General features: G+C 43.9%; 1 protein-coding gene across 1 annotated transcript in view; it reads left to right on the forward strand.

Moving 5' to 3' along the window:
* The window catches only part of LOC147683144 (uncharacterized), a 454,065-nt gene that overhangs the window by 359,100 nt on the left and 70,459 nt on the right, over positions 1-24,506 (forward strand). The window contains exon 3 of the mRNA XM_086944791.1: positions 20,085-20,145. Within this exon, the coding sequence (XP_086800917.1) occupies positions 20,085-20,145 (61 nt within the window). The remainder of the gene's footprint in view (positions 1-20,084; positions 20,146-24,506) is intronic.

The following is a 24,506-nucleotide window of genomic DNA, read 5'->3' on the forward strand; positions in this document are numbered from 1 at the left end:
GAGAATATGAAGTTGTCCCATGTTCTATTTAGATGCTGCCTGCCAGTGTTCTCCTCTGCAGAAAGGAGCTCTCTACCATCCTGGAGCCAGCGTGGAAAGACAGGGCTCCGCCGCCAGGGAGTAAGTGTGCCACTGGGTCTCCCTGTTCAGTGACCCCTCGGTCCAAACAACGTCCCCAACAGGTCGGCGCCAGACCTCTATGGCCCCTCTGCTGCACCTTCAACCCAGTGGCCGAGCGTCATACTCGAGGTCCCGGCTTGTCACTTGTGTCCCAGGCCTCACCATTCTCACTGCTGTAGGAAGGGCTATGGCAGTTAAATTTCCATTCTAATGCAGCGCTGCCACTATTCTAAGCGCTCCTGGGTGGCGAAGTAATTGGCAGTGCAGCGCGGCCCCTTCACCTTCACGAGTGCTCAGTCTCCCGCTGTCTCTCGCACCCCACCAATGGAGGACACGCCGGCCGTCACAACACAACCCGGTGGGTTATCAGCTGGGCACCGCAGCACTCCGAACAGGGCAGCTCGGTCCGCGCAGCAGCTGGTATCAATCTCCAGCCGCCCCCACCGTTCTCCGGCGCTCAGCCCTCCACCGATATGGAAGCCCTGGGTGAGCTCTAAAATGTAGGCCCCGGCTTCTCTCGCAGCACCAGGCCCGAAAGTCCAGAAAGCTGCCTCCGGCCCAGGTCGCTCTATAAACGCCCCGGGGTCAGCTCGTTTTGACCTCCGGAGCTTCTGCCACCGCAGCTCTCGGTCGGGGATGAGCGGGCCGCCGGATCTGTGTGCGGATCAATAGGGTATAAACGGGGAGCACGGAGCCTCCCTAGGTAGCGGCCATCTTCATCAGCTGCTAGCCACGCCCCCTATTAAAGCCTTTTTAATCCCCCGAGCTGTGTCTTCCCTTTTCCCCACCTGGGAGAAAGTTTTGGTGTCAATGTTTTGCCAGCAAGCAAGTGCTGGTTGACAACCGTCCTCGGTCTGGAGCAGCGCTGAGAGCCTGTGGACCTGGTAGCTGCATGAAACTGGAACGCGTCGCCCCCCATATTTTGGGAGAGAGGAGGCAACACTGTTTGCCTGAAAAGGGGACATAGGAATGCAAAATCATTCCAGGTACATCTGGCGGCATTGAGATCCTTAGCCAACCAGTTGGGACTTCACATGTTTTAGGAGATGCCCCGTCACTGAATGGGCTTCCTCTAAGGACTCCCAGTTCCAGCATGCATCTGCCTTGTTGGTTTGAGAGAAGGGCACCTGAACATCGTTGGGCTGGTCAGGGGCATGAGACCATGTGATAGGGAGTGGTCGCGGTATTTAAATCTATGCGCTTGGTCCCCATGGAAGAAGGAGCGATTGAAACCGGCACTGATGAAGCCATTTGAAGGCTGAAACGTGTCTGCCAAAGTGTTTCATGGACCTCACTTGCTTGCGCAAAACAAGAGCTATTAAAACCTTTTTATACCCGGAGCTACGTCGTCCCTTTTTCCCTATCTGGGAGAAAGTTTTGGTGTCAATGTTTCGCCAGCAAGCAGGTGCTCTCTGACGACCGCCCTCTCGGTCTGGAGCAATGCTGAGAGCCTGTGAACTCTGGTAGCTGCATGAAACTGCAACGCGTCGCCCCCACACTTTGGGAGAGAGGAGGCAACACTGTTTGCCTGAGAAGGGGACATAGGAAGGCAAAATAATTCCAGGTACCTGTGGCGGCGTTGAGATCCTTAGCCAACCAGTTGGGACTTCACATGTTGTTAGGAGATGCCCCCGTCACTAAATGGGCTTCCTCTGAGGACTACCAGCCCCAGCATGCATCTGCCTGGTTGGTTTGAGCGCCGGACACATGAACATCATTGGGCTGAGGGACCACCTAATGGGGAGTGGCTACGATATTTAAATCTGTGCGTTTGGCCCCCCTGGAAGAAGGAGCCATTGAAACCGGTACTGATGAAGCCATTTGAAGGCTGAAACATATCTGCCTAAGCTTTTCATGGACCTCACTTACTTGCACAAAACAAGAGCTCTAAAAGCCCTTATAATCCCCGGAGCTGTGTCGTTCCTTCTTCCCTCCCTGGGAGACAGTTTTGGTGTCTATGTTTCGCCAGCAAGCAGGCGCTGGCTGACGACCGTCCTCTCGGTCTGGAGCAACGCTGAGAGCCTGTGAACTCTGGTAGCTGCATGAAACTGCAACGCGTCGCCCCCATACTTTGAGAGAGAGAAGGCAACACTGTTTGCATGAGAAGGGGACATAAGGCAAAATCATTCCAGGTACTTCAGGCGGCGTTGAGATCCTTAGCCAACCAGTTGGGACTTCACATGTTGTTAGGAGATGCCGCCGTCACTAAATGGGCTTCCTCTGAGGACTACCAGTCCCAGCATGCATCTGCCTGGTTGGTTTGAGCGCCGGACACATGAACATCATTGGGCTGAGGGACCACCTAATGGGGAGTGGCTACGATATTTAAATCTGTGCGTTTGGCCCCCCCGGAAGAAGGAGCCATTGAAACCGGTACTGATGAAGCCGTTTGAAGGCTAAAACGCATCTGCCTAAGCTTTTCATGGACCTCACTTACTTGCACAAACCAAGAGCTCTAAAAGCTTTTATAATCCCCGGAGCTGTGTCGTCCCTTCTTCCCTCCCTGGGAGAAAGTTTTGGTGTCTATGTTTCGCCAGCAAGCAGGCACTGGCTGACGACCGCCCTCTCTGTCTGGAGCAACGCTGAGAGCCTGTGAACTCTGGTAGCTGAATGAAACTACAACGCATCGCCCCACATTCTTTGGGAGAGAGGAGGCAACACTGTTTGCGCAGGACACATGGGCATCATTGGGCTGAGGGACCACCTAATGGGGAGTGGCCACAATATTTAAATCTGTGCATTTGGCCCCCCTGGAAGAAGGAGTCATTGAAACCGGCACTGATGAAGCTAGTTGGCTGCAACGCGTCTGCCTAAGCGTTTCATGGACCTCACTTGCGCGAAACAAGAGCAATTAAAGCCTTTTTAACCCCCTGAGCTGTGTCGTCCTTTTTCCCTACCTAGGAAAAGGTTTTGGTGTCTATGTTTTGCCAGGTAGCAGGCGCTGGCTGTCGACTGCCCTCTTGGTCTGGAGCATCGGTGAGAGCCAGTGAACTTTGGTAGCTGAATGAAACTGCAACGCGTCGCCCCCCCCATACATTGATAGAGAGGAGGCAACACTTTGCCTGAGAAGGGGACATAGGAAGGCAAAATCATTCCAGGTACCTGTGGCATCGTTAGGATCCTTAGCCAAACAGTTGGGACCTCACATGTTGTTAGGAGATGCCCTGTCACTGAATGGGCTTCCACTGAGTATTCCCAGCCCCAGCATGCATCTGCCTGGTTGGTTTGAGCGCAGGACACCTGAACATTGTTGGGTTGAGGAGGAGCGCGAGACCACCTGATTGGGGAGTGGCGATGATTTTTCAATCTGTGTCTTTGGCCCAACTGGAAGAAGGAGCCATTGAAACCGGCACTGATGAAGCCATTTGAAGGCTGAAACGTGTTTGCCTAAGCTTTTCATGGACCTCACTTACTTGCGCCAAACAAGAGCTATTAAAGCCTTTTTAATCCCTAGAGCTCTGCCGTCCCTTTTTCCCTACCTGGGAGAAAGTTTTGATGTCTATATTTTGCCAGCAAGCAGGCGCTGGCTGACGACCGCCCTCTCGGTCTGGAGCAATGCTGAGCGCCTGTGAACTCTGGCTGGTAGCTGCATGAAACTGCAATGCGTTGCCCCCCATACTTTGGGAGAGAGGAGGCAACACTGTTTGCCTGAGAACGGGACATAGAAAGGCAAAATCATTCCAGGTACTATTGGCGGCATTGGGATCCATAGCCAACCAGTTGGGACTTCACATATTGTTAGGAGATGCCCAGTCACTGAATGGGCTTCCTCTGAGTACTCCCAGCCCCAGCATGCATCTGCCTGGTTGGTTTGAGCGCAGGACACCTGAACATCGTTGGGCTGAGGAGGGGCGAGAGACCACCTGGTGGGGAGTGGCCACGATATTTAAATCTGTGCGTTTGGCCCCCTTGGAAGAAGGAGCCATTGAAACCGGCACTGAGGAAGTGTTTTGAAGGCTGAAATGAGTTTGCCTGAGCGTTTCACGGACCTCATTTACTTGCTCAAAACAAGAGCTATTAAAGCCTTTTTAATCCTCGGAGCTGTGTCGTCCCTTTTTCCCTACCTGGGAGAAAGTTTTAGTGTCTATGTTTGCCAGCAAGCAGGTGCTGGCTGACGGCTGCCCTCTCGGTCTGCAGCAATGCTGAGAGCCTGTGAACTGTGGTAGCTGCATGAAATTGAAACGCGTCGCCCCCTCATACTTTAGGAGAGAGGAGACAACACTGTTTGCCTGAGAAGGGGACATAGGAAGGCAAAATCATTCCAGGTACCTCTGGCGGCTTTGGGATCCCTAGCCAACCAGTTGGGACTTCACATGTTGTTAGGAGATGCCCCGTCACTGAATGGGCTTCCTCTGAGGACTCCCAGCCCCAGCATGCATATGCCTGGCTGGTTTGAGCGCAGGACACCCGAACATCGTTGGGCTGAGGAGGAGCGCGAGACCACCTGATGGGGAGTGGCCACAATATTTAAATCTGTGCATTTGGCAGCCCTGGAAGAAGGAGCCATTGAAACCAGCACTGATGAAGCCATTTGAAAGCTGAAATGTATCTTCCTAAGCTTTTCTTGGACCTCACTTTTCCTGCACTCCGTGTTAAGTGGAGATAACGGAGTTCCAAAAAACTCCACTTCGCATTGCGTAGCAGAGTTTTTTACCTCGTTCGCGGTCGTCAACATCAAGTTGGCGAGCGCGAGCTTGGAAAATCAACATCCCAGCGAGACTTCTCAATGCAGGGGGCAACAGGTTTCTCTTGCGAGTGGTCGCGAATGCTTGTGACAGCTCGCGTTGAGAAACTGCCCGTTCACGTTGAGAAAGCAGCCGCTCAAGTAAAAATCTACTTGAGCGGCACAAAAGGAAAGCAGGGACCACATGCACTGTGCATGGTGCCGTTCCCAATGATTGCACAGTGCGGACAAGCATCCGGCAATGTCCAATCACTGCAAACAGCATTTTTCTATCATACTCCGCCACTCGCATAGCTCTGCGTAGTGCGGCGGAGATTTGTTTGCAGTTCCCATAGTCCCGCATATTGCTACTCCGCCCAGGTTTAGTGCAGAGGCATTAGGCAGGAAATAAAGCAAAGATAGATCAAACAATGTTGGTATCAAAAATACTTCATAATAAAAGCAACATTCCCTGTAAGCACCAGAAAATAGTGGCCAAAAATTATTACAACATGCAAAAAGTGTGCAAATTGCACACTTGGTTATTACATTCATTTTCAAATGGTTTAAAACATTGAAAAAAAACAATACTCCACAAGAATTGATAACAAATATAACTTGGAAACTAGGAAACCCTTCCCATGATGTACATGGTTAATAAACAATGTATGCTTTTTCATTAAAGTGTACAGAAAAGTGATGCATGGAATGTTTGAATTAATCTCATTCATTGGTAATTACTCGGGCCGCATCCCAATCCATCATTATTTTCCATACCATGCCACTTAAGTTTGGATCCAACCATATGCAAATCACTCTTGACTCTGGTCCAATGAGAACAGGCTAAGGTCTCCCTGAACCAGAACCAAGCAACCCAGGAGTGGTTTTGCCCTGGTTAAGGCTCATTAAATAGGTATAGCTTTGTTCCTGTGACACAGTGTATGTCCAGACGTGGTTTCAGTGACACTGTGCCACTGGAACAAAGCTTTACCTGAATTTGAAAGCTTGTGGGCATTCCCATATTGAGGAACGATGACCTTTTCTGCATTTTACTTAAGGATAATCCTGCTTCTTTTGTTTGTTGGAATTTCCCACACACCAGGATTCTCAACTCATCTTCCAACCTCTCCAGATTCTGTGTGTGTGACATCATCAGACATTGCCAAGGAGCAGAAATAGAAACATGACAAGCAGATGGTTGCTGATAGTGTCATAAGGGCTCCATTAGTGCTGCCTAGGAAACTGAGGCTGAGAGTTCTAGATCTCTGGCGCAGTGGTCACTTTCCTTGGAGACTTGGAAGGAGGCAGTTGGAGCTGTGTTAGCTTGTGAGAGCTGCAATTTCTTTAAACACTGACATTTATTAGTGAGCTTGAATACTACTACAACTGGTAAGGTCATTTATGTGTTAGAATGCTTGACTGAGGGTCTTATTTAGAGGTTTGTGGAAGGGATACTCAGTCAAAAAGTGACAGATACTTCTTCCCCTATGTTACAAGTGTTTTAGATTATAATACACTTGGAATTTGATGGATGGGATACCTGTGATGTTTTGAATCTAAAACATTATGTTAATATTAAACTTAAATAGAATATAGACATTGTTCTACCTCCAAAGGCCTTTGTATTTTTTTATGAATCCATGCGCACTTACATAAACACACACACATACTGGGGACAAATGATGAAACTTTACGTTAAACGTCAGGGACTAGTGTTTATGCATTAGGGGATTAGATGTGAGGTAATGTGGTTTTAGGTTAGAGGTTTAGGGTATAATAGTTAAGATTTTGGGGTACAGATTTAAGTGTTAAGGGTTTTGGGTATAATGTTAAGGAGTGAAAAGGTTAGGAGTTAGGGTTATGACGGTGATAGGTGCTAGGGTTTAATATTGTGAGACATACGGTATTAGGATTGACACTTTCGGGTGTAGGGTTAATGGATTAAGGGAATAGAGATTAACACATTGAGTATAAGGTATAGGGTTTAAGGGTATGACCTAAGTATTTCAGGAATATTTTTAAGGTTATGGTGAAGAGGGTTAAAATTGTGGGTTTAGGATTAAAGAAACCCTGCTATTACATTTATTTAATAATATAGAGGAAAATGTTTTACATATGAGGTATGCTAATGAGTATTTCTAGAAATTATATTAGTCTGTATGAAAAATATGCAGGTTTACTTTTCATAGTAACATTGTACTCAATTTATTTCATTGGAACACACATGACTTTCCAGGCATCTATTTCTCAGTAAACAATATGAATTATCTAGGTGCACAAACACATACACTCAAGCACGCACCTCTTGAGTATGTAGTTTGATTGTTTTCTATAATAGTTCCGACGACAATCATAGATGTCTCTCTGATCCTCTTCTTTCTTAGCTTTAAACTAAGTACCCATAGAATTTTGTTCACTAAGCACCAGTTTAGATGATTTCTCATTTCAAAGAAAGGTTATTATTTATGTTTACATGTTTAATTTGTTTATGATTGGTTGTGTTTGCTTGTATATTTTCAAAACATCTATAAATGTGGTAATTGAGCGTGAAGTGTTTTAATTATTATGGGCTGAAGTCTGTACATATTACGACATACCTAATTTGTAGAATTCTTTCATTGTCAAACATTCCCTTAGTGGTTCAGAGTTGATGTTCTGAAGTGAGAAATACTTTTGTTGATTTATTGTCCTCAAAATTTTACAGGCATCTCTAGTTTTTGCTTAGCTATTTCGTTTTCTGGTAAGTTGCATTTGTTGCTGCACTGTCGGGCTGGTATTGTTGTTATTAAACTCTGCTCTTCCTTCTGTCTGTTCATGTGAGTCTTGTGTTTGAGGGCTGTCAGGCTGTACACCCGTGTTATGAACCTGGGCATTGGTAAGGTGTATGAGAAAAACGTATAGGCTGTGGGGAAAAGAAGAATGATTACTTGTGTTCTGTTCAAACACTATTTACCATCTAGAGATATCTAATATATGTTGACGTTAGGGTTGGGCCTGTCGACCTAACAAATAGAAAAAAGTGAGATACCTATGAGGTATATTTGCATCTAATCAATGTCAGTGGTGATAGTTTCAATATCTCTTGGTCAGCCTTACAAACCTGCAGTCATATTACTAATTATTGAGCTGGTAATATGAGTTTGAAATATTGAAAGCAGTAACAGAATGAGTTAGTATTCGAACTTGCCCTCTAAGCCAGGTCACCCCAGATTTTTGCCTTCCTTCGCTGAACACAGTTATGTTGGCTTTTAGGACTCTGTGTACATTGCTCCTGATAATCACTGGTAAACATGATTGTGCTTTACCTTTAAAACAGAGTAACATTAGCCTACAACTGACTGGTACATTTAATTTACTTGTAAAACCCTAGTACATGGTACTAAATGTACCCACTGCCTGTAAATTAAATGCTACTAGTCGGCTGCAGCACTCATTGTGCCCCCCTCTCCCTAACTAAGGTAGCACTGCAAAACATATCTTACGTCTGCCCCTAAATCTGTGGTACAGTTTTTAACTAAACTGCTATTTCAACCAGGCACAACATGGCTTTTGCTAGGCCTAAGCATTCCTGTTTAATACCTGATGCTCGCTACGCCCAGTCTGGCCCTGTCTATGATGCATCTCAGAACCCTGAGGCAAAAGCCATTGCCTTACTCACTGATAAGCCTGGTATTTTGCCTACCACCACACCTCTCTTTAAATCTTTCTCCTACCAAAATATAAAAAAATATTCCTGGCCTCTGGCTATCCTACCACATTTCTCTCTAGAACTTTCCTTTCCATCCTTGCTCCAAGTTGTGCTCTCTGCTTGCCATCCAATTCTGACAGGCTCTCTGAGAGCCATGGCAGGATGACCTGGAACTGATTTATCAGTTTGCAACAGTATGAAACAACTTTTTTCTCCCAGTTTTTCTATGTCATAGCAATAACAGGATTTGGAATTCGGTATTCATGCTAATGGCTCTCCCTGATAGTCATACATAGCAAAATATTAATAGCTGGTGAACAAGTCACATAACAGACTAGATATTTCACAGTGTCAGGTCAACGGTAATATGTTTGAGTCTGGTGCGCAAGGCACAAACATTTATTTATAAAGTTTTGTATAGCGCCAACGTGACCCTTACGGGTATCAGAGCGCTTCACAATTTTGGGTAAGAGGGATACAGTATTGGGAGGCAAAATAATCATTACATAATTATGCAAGACATGTGCAGGACTCCTGTAGGTTTCGGAACTCATCACATATGGGTACAGTAATGGGTGAGGAACATTCAAACATATGTATGTACAGTGCATGTTAACGATGTTGTTCAGGATGTGTGGGAGTAGCTTCTGAATGTAAGTCTGAATATCTTTTCCCACTCTCGCAAGACCTTGAATCCTAATGTTGCAGCAAGATGGGTTTTCCAGATCACCTTGCTCTAAAGCTTTTTACCCTTGGATAACACTCCGGATTGTGCCGACTTCATCATTTATTGGTTAAAGAAACTTTTGGAGGAACTTGTGTGATATTTAACTTATATGATTGATTATCCAGCCAACAGTTGTTAGCCCAGCTGTTTAGTTTGTTGCCCACTACTAAGTTTGATTTTATCCGCGTTAAGCACTGGATAGGAAACAGACTCAAAAGAAGCCAAAATGCCTAAAAGAATCAGGAATGCAACAGATGGAGGGCATCCAACAGGGACGCCAAGACTTAATCAGAAGAGTGCATTGGTCTAAAACCTGATTGTTGTGGGCTGAGCAATTATTTTCCAAATAACTTGATAACTGATAATTAGCCAGGCTTTGAATCAGTTTGGTGGTACACGATAAAAATGATACAGGTCAGTAATTGGCATAAACTTTAATTCTGCTCCAAAGACAGCAGTATTTTCCCACTCATTAGGTACCTGGCCTGATATATTAATTCTGTAAGTTTAATTCAAATAGTTTCACAAACTGTGTGAATGATCTTCATCTTACAGATATCCCGAAGAGATCTTGATAATATCTGTTTCAGCTGCTCAATTAGCTCTTCCTATTTTATAGGCTTTAAACGCATAAAAGTGTTTCCTTGAGAAGTAGGGTCAAGTTAATGTTATTGAGGGGTCTGCAGAGGGTGAGCTAATTTCTAAAATGCTTCCTGCAAAAAAGTGATAGAGTTGGTTGTATAAAGTGTAGGAGTTCAGAGACTTACATCTTTCACAGCGAGTGGGCCAAACTCTCTAACAATCTCCAAAATCTGTCTAGCCTGAGAGGTGAACTGATTACTCTGAGCACAAAGTGAGTCAAATGTTTTGTTTTAATGGCTATTTTATAGGTTTTAAAATCTGGAAATGGCATTCTAATTAGGGTTTGAGTTAAAACCTTTCCTCCAATGTCCTTAGACTTTCTTACATGCTTTCTAAGCACATCAATTTGCTATTAATACACACTTCATACAACTTTCAAGAGGACAACAGAATCAAGACCAGTCGGCACTACAATGTCTTCATCTGCCTTAAACAGATGCATTAGGTGGATGATTGAACAAGTGAGGGTAGAAATTTGCAGGTGGAGGCCCATAGGAATCCATGGCAATTACCGAATCGGTAAATACAGATTCGGTAAAATTACTGAATAGTCAAAGGTGGCAGGGTGTCACTTTGGCACCCTGTTGCACCCCTGTTTCAGGCTTGTGTGCCATGTGACACACATACATGCCCTTAGGATTATCCTTAAGTAAAATGCAGAAAAGGTCATCGTTCCTCAATATGGGAATGCCCACAAGCTTTCGAATTCAGGTAAAGCCTATGTTCCAGTGCACAGTGTCACTGAAACCACGTCTGGACATACACTGTGTTACAGGAACAAAGCTATACCTATTTGATGAGCTCTAACCAGGGCAAAACCAGTCCTGAGTTGCTTGGTTTTCCAATCAAGGAGAACTTAGCCTGTTCTCATTGGAGCAGAGTCAAGAGTGATTTGCATATGGTTGGATCCGAACAGAAGTGGCATGGTATGGAAAATTATTATGGATTGGGTTGCAGCCCGAGTAATTACCAATGAATGAGATTAATTCAAACATTCCATGCATCACTTTTCTGTAAAGTTTAATGAAAAAGCAGACATTGTTTATTCCAGTTATATTTGTTGTCAATTCTTGTGGAGTATTGCTTCTTTTTTTCAATTTTTTAAACCATTTGGAAACCAGTGACTATCAATTTGCACACTTTTTCCATGTTGTAATAATTTTTGGCCTCTATTTTCTGGTGCTTACAGGGAATGTTGCTTTTATTATGAAGTATTTTTATAAAAACATTGTTTGATATATCTTTGCTTTATTTCCTGCCTAATGCCTCTCAACTAACCCTGTGCAGAGTTCACGGAGTTACACTACACAGCACTATGCGAACTGCAAACAAATCTCAGCCGCATTATGCAGAGCAACGCGAGATTCGGAGTATGATAGAAAAATGCAGTTCGTAGTGATTGCACAGTGCCAGATGCTTGTCCGCACTGTGCAGTCATTGCAAACGGCACCATGCACAGTGCAAGCGGTCCCTGCATTCCTTTTGTGCCGCTCAAGTAGATTTTGACTTGAGCACCAGCTTTCTCAACGTGAACGGGCAGTTCCTCAACGCAAGCTGTCATGAGTATTTGCGGCCACTTGCAAGAGAAACCTGATGCCCCCTGCATTGAGAAATCTCGCCAGGATGTAGATTTTCCAAGCTTGCGCTCGCCAACTTGATGTTGACGATCGCGAACTAGGTAAAAAACTCCCCTACAGAACGGGAAGTGGAGTTTTTTGGAACTCAGTGGTCTCCGCTTAACGCAGGGTGCAGGAAACTCCGCAAACTCCGCCCATAGTTACTCTGCACTCACTAGCGGGTGCACAGTCGTGTGTGGGCAGGCTAGCGTATATCTCAAGGCTCAAATTTCAAACAGACCAGTCCTCATGGGAATGTTTAATCCTCTTACGTATTTATTTGCACTTTACACAACAAACGCTTTTTGGCAGTCCGTCTTCATCAATGATGAAGGCGAACCTCCAAAATGCTTTTGTTGCGTAAAGTGCCAATAAATCTGAAAGAGGATTAAACTCTCCAGCGAGTGATGGTTCATTTAAAATTGGAACTTTGATATTATATGTATACTAGCAGCCCGTCCCGACGTTGTCCGGGTATGAATTGCTGCCGGCCAGTAGTATATTGTTCTGTAGGATTTCGTTTTGATAGCATTTCTTATCTGTGACAGGCCTGTGAAACGCTCCGATTCACAGTGCACTGCTGATGCACTTAAGAGTGCGCGTTCAGTAGTGTGTGAACTCGAGTTTCCCTACTTTACTTTTCCTTGCAATATTATATACCGCGAACTCGACAACATGGCATGAGCACAATTTACATTACAGAAGAACACATTCATTTGTGGTAGGCACGGCGAGACAACGCGATTTGCCTGGAATCACAGGATGTTGAGCTGATGCCGAGATTCGAACGTAGCTCCCCAGCTCTAAAGTTCGCAATTCTAGAACTTGTGAAGGGAGGTGTGTCTAAAAGTGCATGTCGGTGCTGGCCATCAATCAGAGAGACCTGTGCATTTTTCAAATGGGTGGTGAAAAAATATGAGTATGTTGCTGGAGATGTGGCCCGCCGTGCCACCAATGTACTTACTGTGGGAGGGTAAACACCCATTATTCCGCAACTTTCTTTCCGCATACCATCACTCCACATACTTTCATTACGGAAGTACCATGACTCCGCAATGCCATTATAACGCATGGCATTACATTTTATATGTTTTTACCACGCACACATTTAAAACGAAATTCGTTGTAACTGCATGAATGGTAAAAGCATGTTTTTTTGTAATGTTTGGATAAGGTAAGTATGGGTATAGGGGTATATGTTTTGGGGTACTGAGGTATATGGTATGGGGTGTTTGGGTATATTAAGGCTTCAGATATAGTTTATATATATATATATATATATATATGGGTTTTGGGGTACAGTGGTATTTTTAGGGTTCAGGGCTAGGTTTGGGTTTTGGGGTATAGGGGTATTTTTAGGGTTCAGGGGTAGGTTTGGGTTTAGGGCTATAGGGGTATTTTAAGGGTTCAGGGCTAGGTTTGGGTTTTGGGGTACAAGGGTATTTTAAGGTTCAGGGGTAGGTTTGGGTTTTGGGGTACAGGGGTATTTTAGGGTTCAGGGTAGGTTTGGGTTTTGGGGTACAGTGGTATTTTTAGAGTTCAGGGCTAGGTTTGGGTTTTGGGGTACAGGGGTATTTTTAGGGTTCAGGGGTAGGTTTGGGCTTTGAGGTACAGGGGTATTTATAGGGTTCAGGGCTAGGTTTGGGTTTTGGGGTACCGGGGTATTTTTAGGGTTTAGGGATAGGTTTGGGTTTGGGGTACAGGGTATATTTATAGGGTTAAGATGGGTTAGTGTTTAAGGGTGTTGGGGTATTTTAAGGAGTAAGGGGGGGTTATGATTATGGGGTGCAGGGGTATTTAAAGGGAGCAGGGTTGGATTATCACACGATATGAGACATGGCATGAAGGGCGGAACGTACCACACGCCCCCAGCGTTTGTCATGCCCCAGCACACGCCCACAGCACAACACAGACACACCCACACGGGACTACTTTGCTGGCACAGCTCTTTTACCTTTTAAATGTATATGGTGGGCGTCTGCATAGCCTATGTTCTTCTGCTGCAACTGACCTTTCCAACGCTGTATTGGGTGTTGTGAATGGTGCTGTGGTTCCTGAGATTACCCACCTCAAAGGTTTGGGGCTCTCTCTTTATTATATTAGTATGGATATATATATATATATATATATATACACAAATTAAACTTGCTCTCAAGGTAAAGCGCCACACACGAAGTTCAGATTAAATCTTCTTTTATTCAAATCGGCAACAGCAGAGGCACAGCGCACTGAATTTGGTAAGTCTCTTACAGACTTTCGCCAGACGCGTTTCGGAGACATTTCTCCCTTCTTCAATGGCAGGCGCAGAAGGAAACGTACAACTGCCTTGTATCCCGCATTCATTTTCAATGTTCACAGTACTGCCCAACAGGGCGTGAGGCGTCAAGCATTCTGGTAAATGTAGTTGGGGGCTTGCTCGCAGCTGTCTCTGTGCCTTCCTAGGGGAATAATGCACATTACAGGTTATACCACTTCTGCTGCTTTTCTCAAGCCCAAATGAACAAGGTGACTTTGTTCCCAAGTGTTGTTCTGTTTAGTAGAACAACCAGACCTGAAGCGTCAGAAGGGGAGAAGGGGGGCAGCTTCGTACACGGAGCGGGCCACTAAACATCCAAATGAAACTTGCTCTCAATATATATATGGCCGAAATGCGTCTTGACTTCATGCAGAAATAAATAATGCTGGCACAAACGTTGGTCTACGCCCGTGATTCCGCGTCTAAGCGGGAGAATATTACCAGTTCCTGTTATATATATATATATATACAATTCCCACTTCCTCCAAAGTCAAAGTGCGAGGCCACAGCAGGGAAAAACCTTTTATTCCTTCACAGAGGTACAGAAAGCAGTTTCACCACCATAATCGGCGAATGCATTTCGGCAGTAACTTTAGCCTTCCTCAGCGCCAGTGATGTATAAGTTCAGGTATAGGGCGGGTATCACAGATAAAGTATCATGCCCTATACTGATTGGTTGTATGCAACTCCGACCCCAATTGGTGAATGCCTATCGTAGACATCACTGGAAAGTCACTCCGTGTACTGTGACTACCAGTACCAGCATGCATAGTTTTTAAAAGCACTTCTGGGCGATGTTGTGCAGGGCGGGTTGGTGTTGCGAAAATGTCTATTCTCCATGCCTCATGTTTCTGGGACGCGGTATCTCCTCAGCTCCCCAACCGTTCCAACCTGTAAACGTCCGGTTTGGATTAAACGGTGACTTGGAAACCCAATATATATATATATATATATGTCCGACACGTTCAAACCCAGCGCAATCCTTCCTTAGATAGTAGACAAGGAATCACACAGGAGCCGTGGCCTCTATTCAAGTGCAGATTTATTCCAGACACAACATCCTACGCGTTTCGGAGTAGGTTTACTCCTTCATCACGGGCCAGCACGTGTCGAATCTTCGGGGGTGGCTACCCCGGCCGTGAGCCCGCCGAAATCAGAGGCTCGGGAACAGCCACAAACTTTGTGTTTATATATATATATATATGCGAAGCTTTTCCCTGCTCCAAAACAATCCACTGGAATCGAAGGACAGCACGCTAGTAAACGGCACAAAAACTTTATTGCGCACTAGTTAACAAGGACGACGCGTTTCGCCGTTTGCCTTGATCAAGCAACTTCCTGTGTCTCCATTTGCCATAGAAATACACTTCACACTTCATGGAAATGGAAAAAATACTGTATCTTACACTTTGTTTCGATGTCAACATGAAGCATTGTAAAACTGAAATTCATCTGTAAAAAACAAATTATCCCATAAATCGCCATCATTGAAATTTTATAAATTAAGGCATGTAGTCAAAACAGTTTACAAAGCAGCAATTTAATTTCTAACATTAGAAGACGGAATGTGTATGTGCATCGTTGTTTCGTAGTGCCAGCAACGAATTGTAAAATACATTGGTGAAACCATTAGTTGCGGCACAACCGAAATTATTGGTATTTCGGGCACAATATACATAACAGATGACGGGGGAGTTGGAGTTGGAGTGTTGAGGGTCCAAAAAACAGAGATTAAAGAGACTTTATAGTTGGAGGGTGGAGTTGGAGGGTGGAGTTGGAGGGTGGAGTTGCAGGGAGGAGTTGGAGGATGGAGTTGGAGGTTGGAGTTGGAGGGTGGAGTTGGAGGGGAGGGTTGATGTCACATATTACATCACTGATGACATGGTCAGGGACATCACTCATGACATCACTGATGACATCTCAAATGACATCACTGATGACATCATCCAGTGAATATGTATCCTTCTGAAAAATAAATATTTTTTATATATGTATATCTAAAGGTTGATGGAAGAATAAATGGGTAAATAAATATCTAAATGGATGTTTTTTTGTGTAAAATTGATTGGTTAACTGACTTATTAAATGTATCTTAGTGAATACATATATTAGCGAGTAATGTTTAAATATTTAAATATCTGTATCTGTGTCTCACTTTGTGTATAAGTGGCTGCATGGGTTGGTGAGTAGCTACATGAGTGTGTATATGGGTTATTAGTTTTTTTTGAGTATCAGTATCAGTGTCTGTATGGTTCGGTGGGGGATATTACTTAGAGCACAGATGCATGATTAAGTGACTATTTGTATGTATTTTGAAGACAGCATGTGCGCAAGACTGTATGGGTGGATGATTGTGTGTATGGGTGGGTTAGGTGAGTATGTGTTTTTATAATTGATTGTTTAAGAGAGTAAATATGTTTCCGTTTCTGTAGAAGTATGTGTAGTGGTGTGTATATAGCAGTATAATCAAGTAAATGTTTTTTTGATAGTTTATTTGCATGTGTGAATTTGTGTGTGAGTAACTATATGGATAAGAATTAGTGTGTAACAGGATGTATAGGTGTATGAGTACATATGATGAGTAAGTACATGCATGAGTAACTATATAGTACTGTTGGTCAATTTTTCAGCCTTCAGATAGTGCAAATGCAGCAAAAAAGACAAGCACTGATCGATCGTGAGCAAGGGAGAGGTGCTCCCGAAACGCGTGGATCAGTGCTTGTCTTTTCTGCTGCATTTGCACTATCTGAAGGCTGAAAAATTGATTAAAAAGAGTAAAACCCTTTAAGTTTGTGAGTTCGTCCCGTGAATCCCTTTGCCAAAGGGTTTTTTTGTGCAATTTAAGAGCGGCGTGGTTCAGCCGCAGGGAGAACGAACCCGACGCCGAGCGCTGCAAGTCCCGGAAGCCGTGAACCAAAACAGGAGGAGATATATATATATATATATATATATATATATATATATATATATATATATATATATATATAGATATATAGATATATATATATATATATATATATATATACATATAGATATATACACACACATATATATATATACATACATATATATAAATTTACTGCCGGATTCAACAAAACATAAATTAAAGATTATTGTACAGTTTCTTTCTTTCTTTAATACAGCAGTACAGCCAAGAACTACTGCCAACACGTGTCTCATACTCACTAAAGCTTCTTTAGGGATCACGTGTTACTTATTGTGGTTCAATGAGCTGAAAACTGCAATTTGAAACAAATCCCCAGTCAGTTGTTTCTGCATTACAATCCTTCAAATATCAATTAGATGAATATTCAACATTTTGCCAATAATTCGTGATTCACCACTGCACCTCTCAAATGTTCTGCAATTAGATGTTAGGAAGTAGTCTGAGTACAATTCTTATCAGTGATATTTTTATGTGCATTTAGCCATGTCAGTATGGAAACAAGATCAATCCCCCTGATAAGGCATACATTGAACTCTCACAATACGTCTGTCCTCACATCCAGTTCAAAGATATACACACACACATAATCTATCACAGGGGCACTGGGTGACCTGCATTCATAAAATATCACTGTCACCCACACATCCATTCTGCCAATAGGAGGAGTGTAATGCTCCCCTACAAGTCCCTTATGCCAACTACAATCCCTCCAAGAGACCTGCCCATTCCTTATTTTGATTCATCTGCATACTTACTCCAGTAACTTATAAATTAGCTGATTAAGGAATTTTTAAAGGCTTTTTGAACAGCCTAGGTGCCATCTTGAGCTGTTCTTACCATCTATTTCCTTCATACTTATACATTTAACTTGGAACTTTAAAAGCAACCAAAATATGTTTAAACAATGATGCTGCAGTAGACAAAGAATAGTCGTGTCACAAGCAGGTGATGTTTTAGGGCATTATACTCATATAGCAAAATGAAGCTGATTCCATGTAACAAAAGCACTATGGATAGTTGAAAATTGTTTACAAGGTTCCATAGGGCCAACATGTTTCATACCAAGTCTAGACAATTTTTTAGTAGTCACTTATAGAAAGGGAGTGTTACTTGATGAAAATGTGAATCCCCACAGTTTCTGATATAGGCCAAACCTTTAATGAAAACAGTAACTTAAGGTAAGGGATGAGAAGTGAGGAATTCTTTTGTACAGCACATTGCAGTGAAAGTGTTTTCTCATTCTATTTGGCGAAATGATATTGAAATATTTTGGTATTTGGGAATTTAGTATAACAACAGCATAGGTGAGAATCAAGTTTTCTTTCCTCCTCTCGCCTCCCCAGAACTGAACCCTGGATATAGAGATGATGTTCTTTCTCTTATAATCCCTTTTAGACATCAGAAAATATTCATGTTAAAAAATAAGGTCGTAGTTCACAGACCCGTCTTGAATCTCCAGTGCTTATAAAGCATATATTGTATACTGTTTCCTACTATGGGAGGCTATGCCACTGATCTCCGACTTTCACAACTCATGGAATCCTTTGCTCTAAAGTTATTGTGACAACTGAAGTTCTTGACTCAACTCATTACTTTTCTTTCTTGATTCCTAGTTAATTTTCTACAGTCTAGTTGAGTGAGCACTATCAACCACGGTTGAAATTTGAATTTTACTCAATTCAGGATGTCCAACAATGTGAGTTTTGATTTCATGCCTATAAGTGTAAATGAGGTATTATGCTTAATTGTCATTATCAGGTTTTGAGTTTCTGAAATAGAGATGAGTGCTGCTATATGGGTGAAAATTCACATGTTAAGGCCCGATTCTAAAAGAAGCTGCAGGTGAACAAAGGTAAAACATAAGACATGCAATGTTTTAAAACAGGAGAGGAAACAATATAGTTTCACCAACTAAAAACACAGGGAGCGAGAACAGTTTTTGTAGTGACCTTTGAACTATGTTTTTGGTTGATGACTGAGAAATGATCGGACCTAAAAATATGGGGGCAAATTTACAATCCCCTTGTGCCGCCGGTGCATCTAGTTGCATGAGGCACTTGTGGCGTAGCCTGCTGAGTGATATTTACAAGCACAGGTAAAGTCTTCCTGCGTGACTTAACCTGTGCTCGTAAGTATCGCCCCAGTTCACGCAACTCTTTGCGTGTTAGGGGCGGGACATGGGTGTTGCTATGGGTGTTCCCGCGCAACACCCATGTCCACTGATGCATTTCCAGATTTACAAGAAATCTTAAATCTGGAAATGTGTCAGAATGTCAGAAGGTGCCTCTTCCTGCACAAGAACAATCTCCCCATGACGCAGGCATCCTTGCACCACAGTTCAAGGATGCCTGCGCCGGCGCATGGCAGCTGTTTGTGTGCCAGCGCAGGGGGAAGCAGAGAGATGCAACATACTGTTGTAAATATGTTGCATCCCTGTGCTTTGAAACTAACGCAGTGCAGCACAGCAAAATGACTTGCTGCATCGCGCTGCGTTATTTTCTTGTAGATCTGCCTCACGGTTTCTTCCCAACTTACAATGTTAGTTTAAAAGTTTGGGAGGATAAGTAGTGAGCAAAATATAGTGCCTACTTTAAAGTTTTCACTTTCATGAAAAGAGTTGTCATTTGAGATGTTCTCAATTTTGTTGACAATCAATTTAGTTTTTCCTCCCAAAAAAGTGGGGGTGTGATCTCTTTCCCATAGTTGTACAAACATCATGTTTAGTGCTCGCTCCACTACAGGCCTTTAATGAGAAGTAAAAGAGTTACACTTACAATTTACTTCCCCTTCAAGGCAGGAGTGAGATATAGGGCAGCTCACCGAGGAGGCTCATAGAACGTGTGACAACACCGAATCAACCCCAGCCCACAAAACTACTCCTGACCCACCCACCAGCCAACAAACCAACCCCGACCCACACCCTCCAGCCGGCAAAACAAAATCCGACTCACCCCCAGCCTATAAAACTACCCCAACCCCACCAGCCTACTAAACTACAACAAAACAACCCCCAGCCCTAAACTACACCCAGCACAAATAAACTTACCTCATCCTGCAAGGTCTTCTTGCGTCTGTCCGTAGCAGGCAGCAGCTAGTATGCCTATTGACTTAATCACACATATGCGTGCTTAGGGCAAATGTGTGGTTAAGGCATGTGCTGTAGATCTAGCGGAGTTGGAACACTCATGGTTTAGACCACAGTGTTCCGACTGTTCCCCGACCATGGCATTTGAATATAGCGGATTCCCTTCAGTAGTTAGCTACTACATTTCAACAAGAAAATGGCTGAGCGGCACAGGGTGTAACATTGTATATCAATATGATGAAGTGGTGGAATCTGGTTTTAGAGAGAAAGACCAAATGATTCTTTCTGTTTCTCTTGTAGTTCCGCATGCGAGCCCGCCTGAGGGCAGTAATCTGCTGCTGCAGACCAGTCCCTGAGGGAGGTAAGTGGTCGAAAGCAAAACCCCTCATTACCTCATGCCACTAGACATAAATGTACTCTGAGGGGCAGAATTACAAGCCCCTTGCCACACCAGTTCATCATTTTTTGTGTTGTACCGGTGGCGCATGGTAACGCTCCACATTTACAAGGATAGGAAAAGCCACTCTGTGTGACTTTGCTTGTCCTTGTAACAATTACCTCTTTACACGCAGCACTTTGCATGAAAGGGACGTTCCATGGATGTTGCAATGGGATTTCACACGCAGCACCCATGGAAACAGACACATTTTCAGATTCACAAGGAATCATAAATCTGGAAATGAGTGTGAATTTTACGCCTCCCCAGCGGAGGCGTAGGGAGGCGTAGGGAGGCGTAACAAGGAGAAATTTATTAATTTCTCCTCGTTTTCTTTTCCTCTTTCTATGTGTGCTGCATTTTGCATCATGCAGGCTTCTCGCTAGTATCCTACGCCGATGATACCCAGATTGTAATATCCATCTCAGGCAATCTGGAAGAAACGGCGGCCAGCTTTAATCAGTGTATGACCTGCGTGGATCTCTGCATGCGGGCAAAGTCCTTAAAGCTTAATGGAAGTAAAACCGAGGTGCTTCTGCTGGGCTCAGACTCCACCATTTGGTCTCAGAAATGGTGGCCCCCAGCTATGGGAATACTTCCCACCCCAGTGCATAAAACTAAAAATCTAGGCTTCATCTTCGATGAGTCTCACCTTCCAACATCAAACCAAGGTCGCCTCTCAGGTACATTTAACTCTAAAACTAATTCAGAAGGTGAAACCTTAAATTCCCCCAGCTGCAGTAAAAACATTGGTAACAACTTTGGGATTGGCCAGACTGGACTATGGAAACACCCTTCACCTGGGCCTTCAGAAACAGCACTTGCTTAAACTGCAGTGGGTTCAAAACTCCGCTGCCAGGATGTTGCTGAATATTCCTAAATTCCAGTCGGTGTCCCAAGGCCTAAAACAATTACACTGGCTACCGGTGAAAAAGAGAGTTGAATTTAAAGTCTTTTGTTTAGTGTTCAATGCTCTGCAGGACCCGAATACCTGAAACCAAATGTTTACAAAAAAATGCCTATGGTAACAATTCTAAGGACCTTTTTTAAGACAGGTACCACAAATTAACTGTCTAAGGTTTAGAAAAGCTATTTCATGGATTAATCAAATTATAACTCTATCTCGCTTCATTCATTTACTATCTAATCATAATTCAAAAAAAGCAAATCTTGGTTTAAACACTTGTTTTAATAAACCAAATTTTTCATTGAAAAATAAATTTATGATTTTTGGAGATACCTGAAACAGCATCTGTTATGGTATCTTCCAGGCAGAACACTTCGCTCAGCTCAGAGCAAACTCCTTCGGATGCCCAAATTTTCACGTCAGTTAGGGGGGTGACATACTGATTGAACAGCGTAGGGCTTAAAGATGATCCCTGCGGTACCCCACAAGGAAGTGAAACATTTTTTTGAACAAGAATCATCAATCTGAACTTACTGTCGCCTATTGTTAAGGTAGGATTTGATTAAGCTTAGTGCTAAGCTTGAAACTCCCAACTTCTGAAGCCTTAGAATAAGGATGTCATGGTTCACGGTGTCAAAGGCCGCTGAAAGAGCCAAAAGGATCAAGGCGGCCTTTGCACCGGAAACCCTCATAGAGCGAAGCTCCTCTGCTGCCCTTGCCGGAAGCCGTATTGTGAAGAGTCCAGCAGATTTTCTGAAGAAACAAAGGCCGTAAGTTGGAGATTTATGATTTTTTCCAAAACTTTAGCTGTGAACGGAATCCTTGCTATGGGTCGATAATTATTGTGATTGCTGGGGTCTAGGTTTATTCAGCAGGGGGAGCATGTTGACCTTCTTCCAAGCCTCTGGGAAAATGCTGGACTTAAGGATCTTGTTGAAAATCAGACAGAGTTGCTCGCTGATCTCATCAGCTGCCTGTTGGAATATTTTAGCGGGGCAGGGGTCGGATGGAGTCCCTGCTTTCGCCAATCTGACTAGCTGCAAAACCTGTTCTACATTTAGGGGGATAAAAGCATTCAAGCCATGGCCAGGATGTCGCGTAGGTGAAGAGGGTTGATTCACTTGAGGCTCATTGCATTTTCCACTGAAGAAATCATAGATCGAAAGCACCTTGTCCCTAAAAGAATCTGCAAGTTGATTGCAGAAAGTAACATTGCTATTCCATGCTAGTGGGGTGGGAAGTGTCACTAATTCCTTTAAAGCTGAGAAAAGTAATTCACTTGAGTTGCCCGCCTGCTCAATTTTTCAGAGAAATAGCTGCTTTTTTTCTCCAGAATCATCTTTTTATATTCGGTCAGTGACTGTGTATAAACCATTTTTTTGGCTTCCGTAGAAGTTTTTCTCCAGCGCCTTTTAGCTTGTCTGCATAGTTGCTTCTGGATGCGCAGTGAGTCACAGACCAAGGGTCTGATTTCTTCAACCGTTTACTATTAAATGTTTTTTCTGGAGCTAGAATATTTACTGAGGTTGCTATCCAATTAGTAAAAATATTGGTGGATGTATTTACTTCTGGCATTAGTGTCGGTTTAGAGGCAGCTAATGTTAATTGCAGCTGCTGTGGGCTGATTTCCTTCCAATTTCTCCCTTTAAAACTCCTAAGAGCAGAATGAGGACGAGTAAGATGATGGGACAAGGTAAGGGCCAACCGAATGGCCTTATGATCAGACCATGGGATTGGCAACCTCTCCTGCACTTTCAATTGAGGATTAGATATGAATATTCCATCTAGGGTGTGTCCATCCTCGTGGGTAGGATGCTTGATCGGTTGTTCGATCAAGACACTGGCCATCAGCTCTAGAAGCGAGATTGTATATTGGTCATTTATATTTTCTACATGGTAGTTGAAGACACCTAAGATAGAAAATTCCTGAAAGTCAACACTAGACACAATGGTATGACCTATTGTCTCTACAAACTTGTTCTTATCCCCTGGTGGTCTATACAGCAGTATGCCGTTAAATATATAGTTTTCACTGATGGTGATTCCAAAAGAAAGCCGTTCACAATCAGGACCGCTTCCTGAAGTAGAGCTTTTCATCGACAAGGTGTCCTTGATAATAATCGCTATTTCCCCTCCCCGCTTATCCTGTCTGTCATTCCTGATTAATAAGTATCCTTGGGGAATGGCTAATGATAGCTCCGGATCAGATGTTCCATCTGCCCACGTCTCCGTGACAAATGCCATATCTATATTGTGAGCTTCCAGCAGCTCGGCGAATTCAATGTTGTATTTAATTAAAGAGCGTGTGTTCAGGAGTAGGCCCTGGAGGGACTTTTGCAAAACTGTTTGCGGGTAAAGGACTTGATGCGAGTTAAAGCTGTATTTTATTTTGGTGAAGAGGAACTTCATGTCACACAGAGGGCACACCTTAGGCTCTTTCAAAGGATCGAGTTGCGGGCAGGAATCCTTCATCTGGGGGTTAAGACTTACAAGAGTATCTCTTGTATATTTTAAACTTGGCCCCAAGATCAGTAGGGAACGGACAGGGGGGGGGGTGGGTCCGATCCAGGCGCGGATGGGCACAGACGGGCTTGCCTTTGGCATGCCAGCGGCGCGCTTTCTGCGCATCCGCGCCAGCAAGCTGCTTAAATAGCAGTGAGTCAGGCGTCTCGCGCACACATCAGTTGTGTCCAACCCGGAAGTACTAGTCAGGTATGTCCGGTCCCTCAGCCCTCCCCAACAAACGCCACAAGCCACGGCGGAACGGGCGGGGACGGAAGATCACAACAGCTGCCACCCTGATTAGCAAGCTAAAACGAAGTGCCGGTAAGCATGTAAAATGAGGTACAAAAACCAATTACGATCCTAGCAGGTGGAGTAAAAGTCTAAAACGAACACAAAGTTTCAATCTCAATGCGGTTTTTAAAAATAGCAGCAGGGCAAAATGAAAGGTGACAAGACCTACCTCTGGTGTTCTCGCGTCCGCGCCGGCATGCTGCTTAAATAGCAGTGAGTCGGGCGTCTCGCGCACACATCAGCTGTTCCCAACCCGCAAGTGCTAGTCAGGTATGTCCGGTTTTTTAGCCTTCCGCAACAAAGGGCACAAGCCACGGCGGAACGGGCGGGGACGGAAGATTACAACAGCTGCCACCCTGATTAGCAAGCTAAAACGAAGTGCCGGTAAGCATGTGGAATGAGGTACAAAAACCAATTACGATCCTAGCAGGTGGAGTAAAAGTCTAAAATGAACACAAAGTGTCAATCTCAATGCGGTTTTTAAGAATAGCAGCAGGGCAAAATGATAGGTGACAAGACCTACCGCTGGTGTTCTCGCATCCGCGCCGGCATGCTGCTTAAATAGCAGTGAGCCGGGCATCTC

Source organism: Lissotriton vulgaris, chromosome 11, assembly GCF_964263255.1.
Source record: "Lissotriton vulgaris chromosome 11, aLisVul1.2, whole genome shotgun sequence".
Taxonomy (NCBI): domain Eukaryota; kingdom Metazoa; phylum Chordata; class Amphibia; order Caudata; family Salamandridae; genus Lissotriton; species Lissotriton vulgaris.